Source organism: Rhynchophorus ferrugineus, unplaced genomic scaffold (genome assembly GCF_030347505.1).
Source record: "Rhynchophorus ferrugineus isolate W39M unplaced genomic scaffold, kcgeb_rfMv2 rfM9, whole genome shotgun sequence".
Classification (NCBI taxonomy): Eukaryota; Metazoa; Arthropoda; class Insecta; order Coleoptera; family Curculionidae; genus Rhynchophorus; species Rhynchophorus ferrugineus.
Window position 1 is genome coordinate 4384480 of NW_027472588.1, and position 18618 is coordinate 4403097.

The 18618-nt window shown below is 33.2% G+C and overlaps 5 protein-coding genes across 10 annotated transcripts; 1 reads left to right on the forward strand and 4 right to left on the reverse strand.

The window, feature by feature from the left end:
• Positions 1 to 438: 438 nt before the first annotated feature.
• Rubicon (run domain Beclin-1-interacting and cysteine-rich domain-containing protein rubicon) lies at positions 439 to 5057 on the reverse strand. Of its 5 annotated transcripts, XM_076413150.1 has the most exons (12): positions 4928 to 5057; positions 4637 to 4830; positions 3666 to 4539; positions 3535 to 3613; positions 3227 to 3480; positions 3058 to 3165; positions 2850 to 2997; positions 2610 to 2789; positions 1258 to 1440; positions 1026 to 1208; positions 813 to 969; positions 439 to 756 (listed from the first exon to the last, which is right to left on the reverse strand). In XM_076413150.1, the coding sequence occupies exons 2-12, from the start codon at positions 4802 to 4804 to the stop codon at positions 559 to 561; spliced, it is 2532 nt and encodes an 843-aa protein (XP_076269265.1). In that variant the 5' UTR covers positions 4805 to 4830; positions 4928 to 5057; the 3' UTR covers positions 439 to 558. The 5 variants fall into 5 exon arrangements, with proteins under 5 accessions (XP_076269265.1, XP_076269264.1, XP_076269263.1 ...); XM_076413149.1 differs by having other exon boundaries at positions 3058 to 3171; positions 4637 to 5026; XM_076413148.1 differs by having other exon boundaries at positions 3058 to 3183; positions 3269 to 3613; positions 4637 to 5026.
• Positions 5039 to 6032, forward strand: LOC143201939 (uncharacterized). 2 transcript variants are annotated; one of them, XM_076413152.1, is made up of 3 exons: positions 5039 to 5252; positions 5308 to 5473; positions 5645 to 6032. In XM_076413152.1, exons 1-3 carry the CDS (start codon positions 5115 to 5117, stop codon positions 5932 to 5934), a joined length of 594 nt encoding a protein of 197 aa, XP_076269267.1. In that variant the 5' UTR covers positions 5039 to 5114; the 3' UTR covers positions 5935 to 6032. The 2 variants fall into 2 exon arrangements, with proteins under 2 accessions (XP_076269267.1, XP_076269266.1); XM_076413151.1 differs by having other exon boundaries at positions 5042 to 5252; positions 5597 to 6032.
• Positions 5946 to 6702, reverse strand: LOC143201940 (uncharacterized). Its single transcript, XM_076413153.1, has 3 exons — positions 6350 to 6702; positions 6154 to 6284; positions 5946 to 6099 (listed from the first exon to the last, which is right to left on the reverse strand). The coding sequence occupies exons 1-3, from the start codon at positions 6523 to 6525 to the stop codon at positions 6047 to 6049; spliced, it is 360 nt and encodes a 119-aa protein (XP_076269268.1). The 5' UTR covers positions 6526 to 6702; the 3' UTR covers positions 5946 to 6046.
• Positions 6703 to 8331: 1629 nt separating this feature from the next.
• On the reverse strand, positions 8332 to 10066 carry Dus2 (Dihydrouridine synthase 2). Its single transcript, XM_076415251.1, has 6 exons — positions 9824 to 10066; positions 9633 to 9771; positions 9251 to 9583; positions 8906 to 9193; positions 8506 to 8838; positions 8332 to 8455 (listed from the first exon to the last, which is right to left on the reverse strand). The coding sequence occupies exons 1-6, from the start codon at positions 9993 to 9995 to the stop codon at positions 8347 to 8349; spliced, it is 1374 nt and encodes a 457-aa protein (XP_076271366.1). The 5' UTR covers positions 9996 to 10066; the 3' UTR covers positions 8332 to 8346.
• A 1812-nt stretch (positions 10067 to 11878) lies between these two features.
• Positions 11879 to 14466, reverse strand: LOC143203116 (uncharacterized). Its single transcript, XM_076415252.1, has 4 exons — positions 14167 to 14466; positions 13974 to 14114; positions 13763 to 13916; positions 11879 to 12122 (listed from the first exon to the last, which is right to left on the reverse strand). Exons 1-4 carry the CDS (start codon positions 14369 to 14371, stop codon positions 11942 to 11944), a joined length of 681 nt encoding a protein of 226 aa, XP_076271367.1. The 5' UTR covers positions 14372 to 14466; the 3' UTR covers positions 11879 to 11941.
• Positions 14467 to 18618: the final 4152 nt, after the last annotated feature.

An 18618-nucleotide genomic window follows, 5' to 3' on the forward strand; every position in this document is an offset into this window, starting at 1 on the left:
AATCTATAAAATTCGATTTGTGTTGGTGCTATTGTGCAGACACCGTTGTCACATGTCAATGTAATAAAACTCTAACCTACAAACTATTGTGGCTGTTTAATCAACTGTAGTCTAAGTCCTTGGATAAATATGCATCAAATGTATTATAATGTTAAAATAAATTATATTTTATAACCTTATTTTTGTTTAATTAATTTTTATACATTAGTACTTTATTGTCAAAATAAACGAAATCTTAAATTTGGTGCGGCAACGTTGCATTATAAATTTTGATGACGTGCATTGCCTGTTTTATCAGAAACATACTTGACATTCCATTAATTAATTCCAAGAAGACGTTTCATGACCTACTTTGATCGCCATTTGTCTGAAACTTATTTATTTTCCATTAAGTAATGTCACCGGGTTAATAAGGAAAACATTCTGGCATTATAAATCTAAATTTGAATAAATAATTATATTACGTCACTTCTACAAAAATATAAACAATGCCAGTTAGTAAACATTTAACTAATAAGATTTTATATAATTTATCTTTGGTCCTATGTAAAACTAAATCTAGATATCAGTGCTGTTGGCATTTTGTTTCCGCCTGTTGATCCTTGTACACCTCAGGCATTCGTTCGATTCCGTCCAACATTTGATGTGGTAACAGGCGGAACACTTGGAGCACCTGGACACCACCTTCATCTGCCACGGGAATATGATTTCGCCGTCCTTGCAGACCTCGCAAATATATCCCCTGGCTATGCAGAGCTGCGACAAGAGTCGGTCGATGAATGAAAGGTCGGGACCGGGCCACCAAAACTTACCTTGCACTCCGACGTGTGCCTGCAGCAAATATCCACCAGAAACTTGAGCTTGTTCTTCATCTCTCCGTTTTTTATCTTGACCAGGTCGTCCATGGAATATTCGTCGGGCTTCGCTAAGAAATACGAGGGCAGAGCCGGTTCTAATCTCTCCTGCACCCTGAAATCAAACGACGGTGATTTTCCGATCGAACATCCTTCGGGAAATAAACGTACGTCTCGGCAAACCGGCAGGTGAATATGTATTCCTTCAGGTAAATCAGGCCCAGTCGGTATTTCCTGACGAATTCCAGATTACCGCATAGTTTTTTGGCGTTTTTGTTCAGGTCGAATATCCGGAACAGCGGATCGTAGTACATTTGTTCCAGCAGTTTATACGAAAAAGTCGAAACTTGGTATCTGAAAAGCGGTCGTGACATTCCCGACTAAAGAACCCGTAAGAACTTACTCTTTAAAATCCCATTTGTACAAAACACGGGCGGGCAAATAGGCCACTTGATTTTTATGGCACCCAGTGCAAAAATATTTGCCCAAATAGTTACAGTATCGATATTTGGAGGCGTATTTTTCGGCGACCTTCATTCCACACCCGGCGCATCTATAATTCTGCTTCTCCATCAGTGTTTTTCTCCTTAACACCAGTAAAAAAAAATTAATCTTTTTGTAGTTTCCCACTTGTTGACACAATTTTTCTGACATAAATAAGATTACATGTTTTGAATTCCTTATTCTATTGTTAAAAACAATGTTGTTATTGTGTGAATACTATTTACGTTTAAAAGCTGTATTACTCCACAATGGTTTGTTAAGACTTGTTACAACATTCTAAAACGATGGGATGCAGAATATTTTAAAAATTGCGTTTCTTGCATTGCATTTCGATTTCTTCCCCCTAATCTTGGTATGGCAAATGACGAACAAGGTGAACGCTTTCACCTAGATATAAAACAACAGAAGAGCGTTATCAAGGAAGATGGAATGCTAAAATGTTTGCAGCTTACTGCTGATTTGTAATGAAAGAGGATTCTACTGTTCACAAGAGGAAGAATAATATTTCGCCATTTTCTTTCCTTTAAGAGGAGCGGCCTGTTAATTTAAAAGAATATCTAGTTGCTGAAGGTATCGCCGATAATTTAAATGATCCCAAAGTATCATTAATGCAAGTGAATCAGGATTTGAAACAAGCCCTTCCTCTGCCTTACTTACTAGGAATATTTAAAGCACTGTATTATCACATTTAATTGTATATTAACATACATGAGGTTATTAGACAAATCAATTTGAACCATTGATTTCGACAACCAGTGAATAGTTTCATTCTAAAGTTGAAAGAAATAAATACAAATCTTTGAAGTATTTTGGTATCTGTATTTCGACAATTGAAAGATTGTTCTACAAAAAACATCTCCCACTATTAAGCCCATCATTTGCGACAGTAAATGAATCTCCAGGCAATCAGAAGAAGCGTACGAAAATAAGAAAAAGGAAAAATAATCAGATGAAGAAAACTCAGATTCTACAAGAAAGGTGAAACAAAACTATAACACCTGTGTCAATGATATCAATATCTACTAAACGAGTTAATGAGTCCATAATTTTAACATAATTATGAAGCTTATAGTACTTAGAAAGTTATAAAATATTTTAGTGATATAAAGTTGTGATAATTCAATTTATTATTTTATTTACTAGTTTGCTATTTGTGCAATAACTGGTCTATTCTTGAAACAAGTAACATATAGTTTTTAACCAAAAAATGCAATACCTATTAAGGAAAGTGAATGTATATCTAGTACTTACGCAGGTGTTGGATGTATGGTCAAAACAATTTGTGGCCTGGGTGGTGCCCAATCTTTAGTACCCCTCAAAAGTGTGGTGGACTTGTCTGCCGTTTTCTGATCCAAAGGCCAACATTTGGGCAATGGCAACAAGGCCTGAGGAGCCTCCTCCTCTGACACCAACCAATCCAAATCAGACGCCCTGTAAACACAGCACCCTATGATTAAAATCTATATTGAATAGATTGAACCTATGCAATACTTTGGCAAATGTTTCTCATTAAATTTGCTGATCAGTGTTAGTGCAACACCTTCTGCGCTAAGGACGTCAGAAGCACCATCTGGAACTCCCCTCGGTTTTTTCACTATATCTGCATCAGAATATAATGATGCCAGAGACATTGACAATCCTATAAAACAGTGATTAACAAAAATATAGTCACCAAAAATATATAGAGTTATATTAAAACCTTGACTGTCGCCTAAACTATTGGTGGCTTGATCTATTTCAATATCATCGACATCTTCAGAACTACTTAGGTCAGGTGACTCTTCTGATGGTGTTGAACTAGGACTGACTGTAGCTTGATGATATCCTATTATAAGTACAAATATTTGCAATAAATGGTTTTTACTCACTATCAGTTTTGATATCACTAATTGTGTCTGATGACCACTGACTTGTTTTGCTGTCCACATGCCTCTGTCGTCGTCTGAATCGTATTCTCTGTTTTAAATCCATTACCTCAGGATCACTGTCATCCAACAGCTCTTCATTAACCAGCTTCAGGTCCCTGTTACATTTCAATTGTTCCATGGCAGATATTATGGCTTCAGATATGCTGAAATGGGCATTTTCACGATCCAATTCTGCATTGCTCCTTGCTAATTTACTAGATGTAAGAAAAGATGTGAGAGTTTGGCCTTTCATGGGTTTAGGAAAATACCCTGTTGACATTGGTAGAATACTCATACCTCCATCTTCAATAAATCTTTTTGGGCAATGTCTGCTGTAGTCCTTTTCACCTAGAATAGAGAATAAGTTAGAAATTTTAAATTGATTAATTTGTTAACATACCCTCAGTTGGAAGAAAACTATCCACAACAGATAATGGACTATGTGATAAAAAGTTTTTAGATTTATCACTCTCTTTATCTGATGAAGTTGTGCCATATTTACAACTAGATATGGGTGCATGTTCAATAATATCACTATTATTTATCACAATCCTTTTTACCTCCCTTTCGCAATCATTTGTTTTTCTTATGCATTTTCTAAGAGTGTTTCTGTTAAATGTCGCTGTTTGTAATGCATTATAATCCACTTTTAATAAGCTGGGAGATATTTTTTTACTATGTATAGGAGTATTGGGAGTAGTTTTGCTAATAAAGTTAATTTTGGTAGCAATAACTTTCATTGCACTATCAATTTGCAAATCAGGTAAACTGGACCATGGTTTCAATTTTCCAAGTACTACTTTATCTTGAATTGAACTGGAATTTTTATCAGCCATATTTCGCAGATGACTTATAGACTTTCCACAGAATTTCAAATGATTGTCAGGAAATGAAAAACATCTTCTGTGTGATTTAACAAACTCTTTTGTGCTGGCATTTTTTAAAAATAAACAAGGATTGATTTCAGACAGCAATGTTGCTTGATTCCTCTCTACTGCTTTGAGACAAATTAATGTAGCATCTGCATATTCCTTTTGGCATAGAAATGCCCATGGTTCATAGCAAGACTGGACATGTAGATTATCTAACAATAACCATGATAATTTTGTAGATAATGTGTGAGATTCTAAGCTACGATATAACCATATTGATGCTTTGTCCTTTATTAAAGCCGGAATATGTGGATCATATTCGCAGTCTACATTAAAATAACATTTTGAAGGTTCAGGTTGTAACCATTCTAGACCTTGAATAAAATTGAAATATATACCATCCTAAAAAACATATTAACATTAATTAACCAAAATACAGTTATACACATATTAAGGAAGCTAAGATGCATATTGGTATAAAATATACTTTTGTATTGACCTGCGAAATATTCTTGCATCCATGACTAAATATTTTTTCTAAGCATAAGTATAATCTGTTCAGACCTCCATAAATTGACCACACATTTGCGACTTGTGTTACCAACAAACTCTCCACAGTGCATTTTAAATTTTGAAGATACTGCTGATATATAGCAGTGTCAGCCATCTCTTACACCAGCTTAAATAACTTTACTGTAATATATTTAAAATCAACTAATAAGTCATCATGAAATTAAGTGACAAAATTATAAACATTTCGTCGCAAATTGAAAGAACAAAACATATCCACCTTCTTGTCACAGTTATTTAATTTTTGACATCAAAATAAAGCAATTTTCATTGGACAATGAATCATATACGTTGTATTCGCAGAAAAACGCCCACATGTGTTCATAACTGTCAATAATAGAGGTTAAAAATATTTACAAACGTCAAAATTAGTAAGATTATGTTTATGGAGTATTTATTTTACAAAAATGGAATCTCGAGGTGAAACTTCCGAGTTACAACAATTGGTTTCAAGTGATGCGGAAAATGACGATAGCACTATACATGAGGATCCCACCGATCCGACTGAAAGTAAAGTAATGTCTCCAATCAGAAGCAGTAAAATAGTAAACAAGTTTCGTATTAGCCTTATCATTGTGATCCTTAACGATTTTGTTGCAGTTCTCTTCCTCTGGAAATACAAGTCGCAGTTCTGTGACAAAATCTTTAGGTAAGGGTAATATAGGGCCAACAATTGGAGGTTCAAAGATATCTTTTATTAACGAAAGAAACCCAACTAGAGAACCTGTAAAGCCTAGCACAGCGAGACCTAGAAATGCTCATAAGGGTAGGTTTGGCTAAGTACTCACCCTAATTATGGCTCTAGTATATTAGAGTGCTTTTTACACATTTTAATTTCTTTATTTTGTAAATAGAAGTTTTATTTTATTTTTGCATTGCATGTGCGTAGAAACTTCTAAACCACCAGATATCTGCCATCATTCTTTTATCTCTCAAGTACCTGACGTTCGCCATATGGAAAGGGCCCTCTTAGGCCTTCTTGCAGACTTTCATTCAGGCAAATTAAGAGCTTTCGGTGGTGGTTGCACTATGGAACAAATGACCAATATAAGAGAACAACAGGAGAAGCTAGCAAAACTGCACTTTGATTTAGCCGGTGCTGCCACAATACCATCTTTAACAGATGATACTCTTAAAAATTCACAGAACACCATGAGCCAGCTGATACAAAGACTTGAACAACTGAGTGTTTCTATAGAAGGTCTACATAGTAACTCAACAAAATAAAAAGATTGTGATAATTGTTAGCAGTTTATTGTTTTAAATATATGTCATATAAATAGAATGAACATATGAGAATAAACTTATGATGTAAATATCAAGAATTAACTAGTTTTCTTTATGTCCTTTTGTTATTAGCTGCATTAGGAGTAGGATTAGATGTTCGTTTTTCTAAAAATGATAAAATTAATACATAGCTTCGTTACTCCATTACGTTTCACTCACTTATTTTATTCTCTGCTGCATCGCTAGCTGAAACAAATGTACGCTGTAATTTGTTCTTCTTATTTTCCCTATATTTTTTTGCAACATCTTTGGATAATTCTGCTATTTTAAACATAACGGGAGCCGGATATCTAGAACGATTATTTGAAAAAAATCTTTATAGTACATAGTAGTACTTTCTATAGTAGATACATACATGCAACCCATGAATTCAATATTTGTAAATGTCCGACCTAATGACACAAGATATTCTTCAGAAAATCGTCCTTTGTGTTCTTCCATAAAGGCCTTCCTCAATTCCCAATGTTCCTCGGGTTCCGTTTCATCACGATACTCGTCGACATCCCAATCGGTTTCATACTTGTGTGTCATAATTCAACAATGATTTAAGAAGAATCCAAACAAATACTATATGTAACAGTATCACAAAATATACAGACTTTCAATGCTTTGTCTACTATAAACGACAGTAAACGTCGGTGAACTATATCCTTAGACCTAGGGTTAAAATCACAATATTTCTTGTTTGAATTTTGTTGTTTGACTATGAATCATATAATCGAAATATATCGATTATTTAAAATTACATCATATATCAACCCAGACATTTTTACTATGTGAAATTCATATCCATATTGTCATAATGAAAAATAAAATTATTGAGTACATTTAAAAATGTATAAGTAGAAAATGAAACAAAAAATTAATAACTCGGTATAATCTTTTAAGACAACAAAAACTTAATGGATTAATCTGTTAATTACGACAGTAAATGTTTCCGCGAAATAATTTATAAAATGACCATAGAGTAAAATTACTAGTACCCTATGAAAATCACCGAATATATCTACAAATACTAAAATTTAATCCAGTTATTATTCAATTATCTTTTTTTTTAAATAATTATATAGATCATGACCAACACTAATTCAGGAATAAATTAAATCCATTAAGACCCAATATCGACATTATGACAAAATCCAAACATTATTAGTAGTGATGGGGACTATCGACTGAAATTGACTATCAACTGTTCACTAATTAACTACTTTTTACTATAGTCGTACTTTTAGTTACTATTTTTCGTTCTACTAGTTTCATTCGACTGATTTTTAACTTCCTTGCTCTGTCGTTCTAGCCGCGACAAAAAAGTACCCATTATATGCTTACATAGATTTATATGTAATATATGTAGTATTATAATTTTTATGTTAGTTTGCTTGTAAATAACAATATATTTTATATCAATATTATAGCATTTTGGTACAATATGTTTCAAGATTGATAAATAGTAAAATATTTTGACAGTTTTTATGGCAATAATAGGTATTATTTGGATTACTCTCTCGATTTTCATTAAAAAATACTTCTATTCAATAATAAATAAAGCATTTATATTATTTATTCAGATCATTTTTATTATGTCATGGAACAGTTTTTTTTTCTAAGATTAGGAATACGTTTAACTTTTATATAGTATTTATGGTTATTCTACATCTTTAGTTTTTAGATTTGGTTTAAGTTCTATTGCCTATTTTTATTATAGTATATTATATAAAAATAACAATTAACACATTAAAATTAAATAAAACATTTGTGGGGTATTATTCCATTCCATAGAAAAATTTCATTCCTTTTTACAGACCACAGAACATTTACTTTCGTTTAAAATTAAGTTTTAAATTGCATTTTATGTATTATTATTATAATAGTATTCAGTAATTATTTTTTCCTTCTCTTTTTTAAAGTTAGTTTGTGAAGGAATTTATACATCTCTGTTTCGCTTATACTAACGTTAGAAAATATGAGCACATATAAAATTAACTAGTCCAATCAATTATCTCTGTCCTTTCCTCTCTCACAATTTAGACAGTAAAGGATTCGTACATCTTCGTCTGACATCACAATTCCATATAAACAGTGGAACCGTCAAAATAATAATTACTATTTTTTGGCTATAGACTGTTTTTCGTTTATCAATTGTTTCGACTTTTTTCAGTAGATAGTTCCCAACGCTAAATTTTACTTTTATTTGTTAAGGTATGGTTAATTATTGAATGCCTGAATTCATTGCCATAAAATTTATTGTATAAAGAGTTGCCTGTATTTACGATATTATAATTTGAAACAGAAGACGAAACTAATGTTGTGTTTTACAAGGGAATAAAAAAACTAAAATTAGACGAGGAAACTTTATTCAAGAATACTACCGTCGTCGATTAATTTTTGTTTATCTATCAGTCCTAAATACACGCAACAAGCCAATGCAGCGCCCTGTTCTGCAAATCTTTTATTTTTCTCCCTAAAAAAAAATGTTATTATTACATTTCCTCGCATATTTAGGGTTACTACCAGTAGGTTGAGCTATATTTCTTGTCTTCCATAGTAACTATGGCTCTGAACAATTTGTCTTCGTTGATAATTTTGTATGTGGGAAGCTTAATTTTATTCTTTCCGCAGTAGGCCATTAATTTACTTTTAGGTAGGTCCGGATCAGTTTGGAAGTTGACTCTGATAAAGGCACAATTTAAACATTGAACATCTGAGTCTTCATCACGGTCCAGTCTTGGTTTCTTTGCACATTTGTCAAACATGTCAGGCGTCACCTCCCTTCTGCCCAAAATACCTTTGGATTGATATTCCAGTTGTTTTTTTCTACAATAATCTGACAGATCCCATATTGCACTAAAATAGAGTTTTCGATATTTCATCACATCGCATGTTAAGTTTTGCCAAGCACACTGTGACTTACCATATTTGTTCTAATGTTTGGCATTCCAAAAATCTTTTTCCTCTGGGTGTTTCTTGTAATTCCTTTAACATATTTTGTACACAATACTTTGTATTACTTGGTGAATTGTCATAGTCAACTGCTAATTTCAAATAATCTATTATAACATCATCTAATTCTCTTAGTCCTTGTTTACTAAAAATAGAACAATTTGCTTCAGCTGCTCTAGCAACCATTATGCTGCTTGCACCACATTCATCCCTGAACTTCAATATATCTGTATATCTATCAATTTCTCTAGATCCACCACTAAAACAAGGTTTATATTCAAGAAATATAGTGTTAAATAAATGCTAGTATGCATACTTGGCAATTACTGGGATATCCAGTGCTTGAGCAATTGCTTTTATTGTACTATTCCTATTTAAATGTTGAGGCCTTTCTGATTTGGTCCTACCATGAACTGCTATTGCTGAAATACCTGTACTAGCCAAGTCTTTCACTAAAGTCAATGTATCCTCCACACTTTCAAAAACTCTAATTTTACAGGTTATTGGTATACTAACGTTTTGTACCAACAAAGAGAGGATAGCCTTGGCCTTTTCCGGTTGACTTAAAAGGGCAGCTCCCATGCCTCCTTTTAAAGAAAATTCTTTTGGACAACCCATATTTATATCAATACCAGCAACATCATTTTCACTACAACAACATATTTATAGAAAAATTAACATAAGATAATAAAAAATACATTAATTTAGCTACTCTTAAAGCTCTCTGCGCATCACAAGTCCCTATTTGTACAACAACTTTACACTTTTCAGCTTGACATGTACGGAAAACTACAGTCCCATCTGATTTATCAATAAAATCTACAGTACCAAGAACATCTAGAAAAATATAATTTATATACATACACGAATAAAAACACTTATAAAGTACCATTAATTCTTCTAACGGATTTGAGCAACTTCCAGTCAATTAGCTCTTCAGAATAAACAATATCAGCCCCATATTTCAATGCCAACAGTCTTGTCGGTAAAGTACCTACCCTTACCATAGGAGCTAAAATGATTTTGTTTTCATAGTTTAGTTTAGTGCTTATTTTAGTCATTATAATAAATTAAAAGAATTAAAAATATATATATTAACAAAACATTACAGGATTAGAGGAAAAGTCATCCTAACAAATTCTTCTTTAAATTTTTTAGAATATGATATTTAGTTATGAGATGACTGCATATAAACTGAGAAAGAGGAGCAAGTTGTCAAATTTAAATAAGGTTAATATTTGAAAACTATAATTTTATTTAAAACAAACAATTATTTACCATGGTATGGTATATTTTTTTGATATAGATTTTCTATAATCCGAAAATCAATAGGATTTTATTGTGAGTGAAATATTTTTCCTAAGTATCCTGTAATACAAAAATAAAAATATTTTTCAGATACAAAAATAATTAATTAAATTTAGAATGGTTGTATTGGAAGCTCTTGCGAATATTTTGAGATAAGGATTTTAAAAGAAAAATGGCGAGATACTCAACGGCATTGTCCTACGTTATTTTAACTGTTATGGGGATATATTCATTATTAAGTTTAGCTAATTACAAGTTGTATTTTGCCAGATTATCATTTGGCATAATTACATTGACTTCTTTAATAGGAGTGTGGCGGTGGGGTGAGTAACTTATGAATAATAATAAATTCTGAAAAAAATATGAAGGCGCCAAGTTCTCATTTCTATTTTGGTTGTCATTGCATGTCATTTTATATCACTTGTTTTTGCCAAGAGAAACAATTTTTATTTCAGGACATCCAATATATGGTTATAAAATCAATAAGATTTATGCAGCTGTAAAAAAAGTGGAGGATATGCTGGTGCTGGCCTGCATTGTCACTTCCATATGGATGAAGTATCAGTTTCCACTTTTATTAGCATTAATTCATGTTTTAGTTGCATTTTTACCATTAGTTATTCCTCATATTTATAGTGTAAAGAAGAATAAAATAGTAGACTATTGTATAGGAGCTAATATACTTTCGTTAATTTGTGTATCTCTGTTAAAAGGGAATTGGTTTGGTATATCAACTGCGTGGTCTTATACGTATACACACTATAGCATAAAACGGGACTTCTTTTTACATCTGCCATTGGATGCCCCAGCGATGGATATATTAAATTATTCAATGTGTTTTTTCACTCTATTTGCTTTAGAGGCTGTGTTAGATCCATTAATGTAACGAGGATCATTGTATTTGGAGGGTTTCGTTTTGTTTGTCACTGAATTTGAAAGGTTATTTTTTAATTTATTTTATTTAATATTTCTCTAATTGGTTTGGTAGTGTTAACGCTATTAAATTGACAGCTTGGTTTCTGTGTATCACCTGCACTGATGCAAGTGTCAGGATTTAAAATATGCATCGAACTATGGGGACTGAAAGACTGGACTAAGATATATTTTTAGTATATGACATTATTTATGGTTATGAATACCGTTATCGGGGAGGCCATGATTTTGTATATTTGACTGAGACGAGTTTGTGACTCAGGTCACCTGATTAACGCACTGCAGGTGGTTGGTAAATTGGAACTTCTGATCCGCAGGGCATGTTGATACCATTTGAGTCCTTTTAGAACGTTTTCCCAAAGTTCATCTTCGACAGTGCCATCGCATTTAAACAAATAACTTTCGCCAGCAGTATTTAAGGATCTCAGGAAATGTTCACAGCATTTATTTTTGAAATACAGGTCGAATCGCCACATTTTTCGTTCACGATTACAATGATTCAAGTGCTGGGAATATTTGGGATAAATACAAATCTAAATATTCTAAACGAATTTTGATAAACCGAATATAGACATAAATAAATATATAAATATATGTATACATTTACCGAATTTTTTGTTTTCGTGCTTACTGGATGTGCATATCAGTCTTACTGTTATTCTACTTATCGTCTATTTTTATAGAAAATATATAAAGATATATGTCTATTTTATGTATGTTGTTTAATAATTTTAATAAATTGTATATGGCATTCATCGACGGTGTTTTATTCGTCGCCACCTGAGGATCCGCCTGACCCACCGCCAGTAATCATCGACTGGATGCTCTTCGTTATGTTCTCGTCTAGGGATGCCAACGACACCACGGAGAAGAATGCCATCAGCACGTTGAATATGTCCTGCGGGATCATGGAACACTGGCCCTCGGAACGTTTAAAGAAATAGTAACTGAAACAATGAAAAAGTACAGTTATTTAATGTAAGAATTTTTAAATATCTTATGATATAGAGTTTTTCAAAATAATTATATAAGATTACGCCGTATTTTTGAAAATAAAAATATATATTTGATAAAAATAAATTATACCAAGAAGCAATTTACATACTTATTCATTACTAGCGACCCGCCCCGGCTTCGCACGGGTGCAATGCTGATACTAAATTAAATACACTACAGAAAAAATATGAACGTTGTATATAAGAATATAGCGGCCCGCTCCGACTTTGCACGGGCATAAAATATATATGCCTATGTCACTCAATGAAGACATGATTAAAATCGATCCAGTATTTTTGGTTCATTCATTACTGCCCTTGGCCTGCACGCATTAAATTTGGAGTAAAACAGTTCCTCTTCCCCTATACTTACTATGAAGATTTCCTGCTATCTTTGGAATATCTAAATTCATACAATTTTTATTACATTACACATTTTTAAACGCAAATTTTAAATTTGTAATATCTCCGAAAATATTTGTTTAATTTACATGCTGTAAGGAACCATATTGATCTATATTAATTGCACACTGTATTTAAGGTACTTAATTCGATAAGGATTAATGCCGTATTGCTTAAAATAGCTTCGTAAATAAGCCATTTTCTCACGTAAAAAGTAAACAATAAAAATGGTTAATGTGGGTTATCCCTAAAAGATAAACATATACCATCGCGGACTTTTTTGTAGACCTTTTTATGGTGTGCAATACTGTAGTACATTAATTTGATCTAACTCGTAGGGTTAGGCACCGTTTTTGCTAATTGCTAAATAAGCCTAAAAAAATAGGTTAATTTACGACATCACGTTAGAAACCTCTAAAATTAGCAATGTTGCCTTAGTATATTATGCATGTATTATACATATAAACCTTCCTCTTGAATCACTCTATCTATTGAAAAAAACCGCATCAAAATCCGTTGCGTAGTTTTAAAGATTTAAGCGCACATAGGGATGCTGGGAGAGAAAAGGCGACTTTGTTTTATACTATGTAGTGATAGCGAATCAAGTTGCATATCTACCAGGGGGTAACATTAAACAAGCATTTAAATTGGGACTAGAAAATATATTTCAAAGTTTTAAGTGCAGTCTATATATAAAAAAGCAGAGGTGGTTTGACAATTCGGCTTGTAGCCTTCAACGCCTACTAATCCTTTCTTTCAAACTCAGTGTTATAGTTATTTGATCATTTTAAAAATATAAAGCTCTAATTCTTATTGATAGTTAAGGATAAAGTGCGATTATTATTTTTTGTTTTTCTTCTAATTTATTGTCAAATAAATTTTCATTTTTAACGTCGCTGTGTTTAAAACGTGGATTGCTTTTTAACGCATTAAATATTAATACTAATAAAAAAAAGAATTTAACGAAAGGGGACGTATAATGAGGTCTATAGTGATAAAATATTTAACTAAATATTGACAAGTTTGTCAGTCAAATACCACATGAGAGATTTTCTCGCATCCTCCATACCGTCCAGACTTTTTTCCGTGTGATTTTTTGTTTTTCTTCTGATTTATTGTAATATAAATGTTCATTTTTAGCGTCGCTGGGTTTAAAACGTAGGTAGATTTTTAAAGTATCTAATGTTTACCTTAGAAAGAACACCAGACCGGCTACAACAGCGATCGGATTCTTGGACAATGCCCCAACAGCGAAAACACTAATGGTGTTGCTGAAGATCGCCAGGTCGGTTAGGTCTTGTCTTTTATACTCCGTGAAAATAAACATGGCAGCGGCCAGGAACCCTAAGAATCAAATCGATCAACGCCTGATGTCATGATACTTAGCGCAAAATCACTTACCAAGTCCAGCGTGCAGATATCCGACTTCAGGTGGACCCATCTCCGTTTTCTTCCATAGTTCCGCCGCGTAACACGGCATCATCATAACAATTTGACAATAATCCAACAGATCTCGTAGGGGGTAAAAGGAATCCTCATCAACTGCAACAGAAAACTGATAAATCGCGTCGTAACGCGTGAAATACCGCCATACAAAACTCCGTGAATCCCGCAAGCCCGTTGGCTATCATAAACAAGTACCCTAACGACTGAAAGTGATCAAACTCGTTGTTCACTACCGACGTGTGATAATAAAACAATGATGCGGCGCTGCACACTGTCAAAAGGGTATAAGATACGGCGGCAACTATCGTAGAAAGCTTTGGATCACATTGGATTCTCTTCATGAGTTCCGCCATAGTAACAGACAAAAACGAACACTGGAAATTTGGATATTCGAGATTACGGCCAGAATGTTTAGATTTTTTTGTTTTGACTTTGACAATTGTTAAGGTGCGATAATATTTTTTGACTTCTACATTGTCTTGGTGTATGTTTAGTTGCCTGACCTCACAATATGAAATACGATTTTTTCAGGAAACTTTACTTAAATATAGATTTTTGGAGTCAATTCTTTTTGCGCTTGCTAGATTTTTGCATCAATATTTTTAAAGAGTGTACAATTTTACTTCAAAGTAATAAACGTATAATAATTCCATTTTTAAATAATTACTTGAAATAATGAAACAAATAAAGGATAAAACAATATAACTTAAAAAGGGATATCTCGACAATCAATTTTGCTTTATAAGCTTGAGGTTTAAGTAAAAAAGGCGAAAAAAAATTATAAAACTATATATAAAATAATAGTTTTATATCGAATATAAACAAGTCAGTGATACTACAGATTTTACCAGTTTCAGTGTCAAAACAAAGAATCTCGATTGTTTGTAAAAGGCACCGTCGCAAAATGAGCCGGAAACTCCAGAAGCTTACCGAACGTAGGCTGGGCTTTGAATGTGCAGCGTTGCCAGTTATGGAAAATTATACCTATATTTTTTAAAAATATAACAATAAAATGTCTAATAAAACATCTGTGATTTTAAAATAATATTGAAAATAGAGAATATATTCGTATACTTGAAGAGTATAATATATATTGTGAAATTCACATATTAACCTAAAATCTCACTTGAAACTCATATTCAAATTTAAAAAAGTTTACTGTCTGTTATATTACGTTTATATATTATGCCTAAGTTGTCTTTGGAAAAAAGTTGTCTTTGGTGTTGTCTAAGGAAAAAAGAAAATAAAACAACATATAAGGTAACAAATGTTAATTTATTTATCAATATATCAAAACATCCATTTTTCTTAAAAATTACTCATTAATACTTGTATATCTTGCACGACATTAAAAAATATTATACGCTGTTTCCTCATCGAATTCGATTTCGATCGATTCTTTCAGTTGAAAACGTTATGAATTAAGCCTAATAGGTCAATTGAAAATTGTCGACCTGACACATAGATGGCGTTGCTAGAATTAAATCCATATGTTTTTTAGTTGTCCCTAACCCTCAAGAGATGCGTGTATAAATTTGACAGCTGTCGGATCATTAGTTTGTGAATTATAGCATCTTGAGTGAAGCAACTTTTGTTATTGGGAAAAAATGGATAAAAGGGAATTTCGCGTGTTGAAGCAAACACTTGACTTGATGTCGAGTTTCCGGACACTGCCCCAGGAAAATCAACCATCAAAGATTGGTATGCTAAGTTTAGACGTGGTGAAATGAGCACCGAAGACGGTGAACGCAGTGGATGCCCAAAAGAGGTAACAACCGAACGAACACATTTAAAAAATCCACAAAATGATTTTAAAATACCGTAAATTGAAACTGAATGAAATAGCAGACACCCTAAAGATATCAACTGAATGTGTACATCATATTATTCACGAATATTGGGGTATCAGAAAGCTATGTGGAAAAGCAGCAGTGTTTAAAGAAAGAGCATTGTTTAAAGATGATCAGGTAAATTAAACCCGAGCTTTTGCGTCGATATGTGACAATGGAAAAAACATGGCTCCATCATTTCACTCTGAAGTCCAATCGACAGTCATCCGAGTGGACTGCACACGATGAACCCGCTCCAAAGCGTGGGAAAACGAAACAGTCGGCTGGCAAGGTTATGGCATCTGTATTTTGGGATGCGCATGGAATAATTTTCAGTGACTACCTTGAAAAAGGAAGGACCATCAACAGCGACTATTATATAGCCTTATTGGGCCGTTTGAAGGACGGAATCACCGAACAACGGCCGCATTTGAAGAAATAGAAGGTGCTGCTTCACCAAGACAATGCACCGTGTCACAAGTCAGTGAAAACTATGGCAATAATCTATGAATTGGGCTTCGAATTGCTCAAAAGAATACTCGCTGGAAAGAAAAAAATTCATCGAATGAAAAGGTGATCGCCGAAACTGAGGCCTATTTTGAAGCAAAGGACAAATTGTACTACAAAAATGGTATCGGGGACTTTTCAATTGACCTGTTAGGTCTAGAATATTCACGTATACTTTCATGGCTATATTGTTATAACATTTTATATTGTCCTTCATTTATTATGATTAATATAAAGTCTTCTTTCTTTAACGTAAAGTAGGTACGCAGGAACTAAGTTTGTGAATTATATAACACACATTCTGTATTTTTGACCTCATTTACTCATGTTTATAAGAGGCAATAGTGGTAGGAGTTTATAACACTAACCTATAAACTATTGTGGCTGTATAATTAACTGCAGTTTTTGGGTGTACTAGAATGTTAAAATAAATTATATTTGACAACATTTTTATTCAATTATTTGATATAGATTAAAATTTTGTTGGAATTTAACAGTTTTCATTTGCTCTAACAAAGTCGTTGGAACGTCGCGTCTGATCTTAAACAAATTTCGATGTCATGAATGCAAAACGACCGGCCATAATGCGTTGCGTCCCCCTGGAGGCGTCGTGCACTCGACAGAATGTGTATCTTTTCAATAAAACGGGTATCAGGGCCTTTGAAATGTAAATAGTCATTGTCCGCCGTGACATAGAGATATCAACACGCTCATAACAGAATAATGGAGAGCCTGGGTCTCGTTCCCCCTCTCGGAAACGGGCGACGTTCATTGGACGCGCCGACAAGGGGGCTTATGCCAATGAAATTATGTTTAGATGACTGGTACAGATTAGCTTATCATCGTCGGGCCGTTCTTTTTCTCAGGATACAGGAAACAGAATATAATTTCGGTTAAGGACATGCGCATTTTCATTTATATGAACTAATAGTCTCAGGGAACCAGCGCTCTTCTGACAAGCTCTGCGCAAACTTTGCTCTGTAACTGTTGTTGAACATTTTAGTCCATTTTTCTTTGTATATCGCTCTGCGATGAAGAAATTTAGCTCCATGAAGTTAAAAAAGGCTTTAAGCATATACATGTTACAAGGTAGTAATATGAAAAGTTAATTAAGGAAAAGTATCATTAATTTTTTATTACATACTTTAAATTAAATGCTGCCATTCAAAAGTGTTAACAAAATAATAAGTCATAATCTATTAGAAAAGTTTATTGCAAATCTGAAAAAAAAGGAGTGAAAAGAGCCACATTTATATACAAATTGTATTGAAATATTTTTAGAAAATGTCCATAAACCACATTTGCATAAAGACTTGATACCATAGTACCTACCATAGTAAAACACATTTTTTTGGCAAAATTAATTTTTTTTTATCCAACATAATTCCCTTCAAAGGTGACTATAGCGACCCTCTAACTTTTCGATACCATTTTTGTAGTATATTTGTCCTTTGCTTCAAAATAGGCCTCAGTTTCGGCGATCACCTCTTCATTCGACGAAAATTTCTTCCCAGCGAGCATTCTTATGAGATCTGAGAACAGGAAATAGTCGCTGGCGGCCAGATCTGGAGAATACGGTGGATGAGGAAGTAATTCGAAGCCCAATTCATGGATTTTTGCCATCGTTTTCACTTGTGACACGGTACATTGCCTTGGTGAAGTTCCAATGTTTCAATATTTGTTTGTTTCAATTTTCTTGAATTTTTTCAAATTTCTTGAGTGCCAAGTTATATGAATATACCAGAAAGTTGGTGAGTTCGTGATGGATGACAAAAGGGGTGGTCGAAATAGCGACTATAGATAGACAATATTGAATAAAACAAAGTAATTTTTGCAAGAACAAAACTCAAATAAATAAATGTTAACATATAATAGCTTAATAAAAAAGTAAACAAACTATTTCAATAATAACTATACTTTAATAACAATTAATCAATAATTAATAACTAGCTTTACTACAGAGACTTTATGAGATGAAATATCAGCTATTCTAGTATGAGGTGTGAAATATTCCTGAATTTGGTGAAGCAGCACTTTCTTTTTCTGCAAATGCGGCCGTTTTCCGGCTATTTCGTCCTTCAAACGGTCCAATAACGCTATGTAATATTTGCTGTTGATGGTCCTTCCTTCCAAGGTAGTTAATGAAAATTATTCCATGCGCATCTCAAAATACAGACGCCATAACCTTGCCAGCTAACTGTTGCGTTTTCCCACGCTTTGGAGCGGGTTCATCGTGTGCAGTCCACTCGAAGGACTATCGTTTG

Coding starts and splice junctions, on each gene's coding strand:
- Rubicon (XM_076413146.1), bottom strand. CDS start 4,804: ATGGCTGACACTGCTATATATCAGCAGTATCTTCAAAATTTAAAATGC. Junction 4,540..4,636: donor GATGCAAGAATATTTCGCAG/GTCAATACAAAA, acceptor TATGTTTTTTAG/GATGGTATATATTTCAATTT. Junction 970..1,025: donor ACCTGCCGGTTTGCCGAGAC/GTACGTTTATTT, acceptor GTTTGATTTCAG/GGTGCAGGAGAGATTAGAAC.
- LOC143201939 (XM_076413151.1), top strand. CDS start 5,115: ATGGAATCTCGAGGTGAAACTTCCGAGTTACAACAATTGGTTTCAAGT. Junction 5,253..5,307: donor CAATCAGAAGCAGTAAAATA/GTAAACAAGTTT, acceptor ATTTTGTTGCAG/TTCTCTTCCTCTGGAAATAC. Junction 5,474..5,596: donor ACCTAGAAATGCTCATAAGG/GTAGGTTTGGCT, acceptor GCATGTGCGTAG/AAACTTCTAAACCACCAGAT.
- LOC143201940 (XM_076413153.1), bottom strand. CDS start 6,525: ATGACACACAAGTATGAAACCGATTGGGATGTCGACGAGTATCGTGAT. Junction 6,285..6,349: donor ATTGAATTCATGGGTTGCAT/GTATGTATCTAC, acceptor TAATCGTTCTAG/ATATCCGGCTCCCGTTATGT. Junction 6,100..6,153: donor TGCAGCAGAGAATAAAATAA/GTGAGTGAAACG, acceptor TATCATTTTTAG/AAAAACGAACATCTAATCCT.
- Dus2 (XM_076415251.1), bottom strand. CDS start 9,995: ATGACTAAAATAAGCACTAAACTAAACTATGAAAACAAAATCATTTTA. Junction 9,772..9,823: donor ATCCGTTAGAAGAATTAATG/GTACTTTATAAG, acceptor ATATTTTTCTAG/ATGTTCTTGGTACTGTAGAT. Junction 8,839..8,905: donor CAAACATTAGAACAAATATG/GTAAGTCACAGT, acceptor ACTCTATTTTAG/TGCAATATGGGATCTGTCAG.
- LOC143203116 (XM_076415252.1), bottom strand. CDS start 14,371: ATGGCGGAACTCATGAAGAGAATCCAATGTGATCCAAAGCTTTCTACG. Junction 14,115..14,166: donor TGCGGGATTCACGGAGTTTT/GTATGGCGGTAT, acceptor TTTCTGTTGCAG/TTGATGAGGATTCCTTTTAC. Junction 12,123..13,762: donor GGTCTGGTGTTCTTTCTAAG/GTAAACATTAGA, acceptor TCATTGTTTCAG/TTACTATTTCTTTAAACGTT.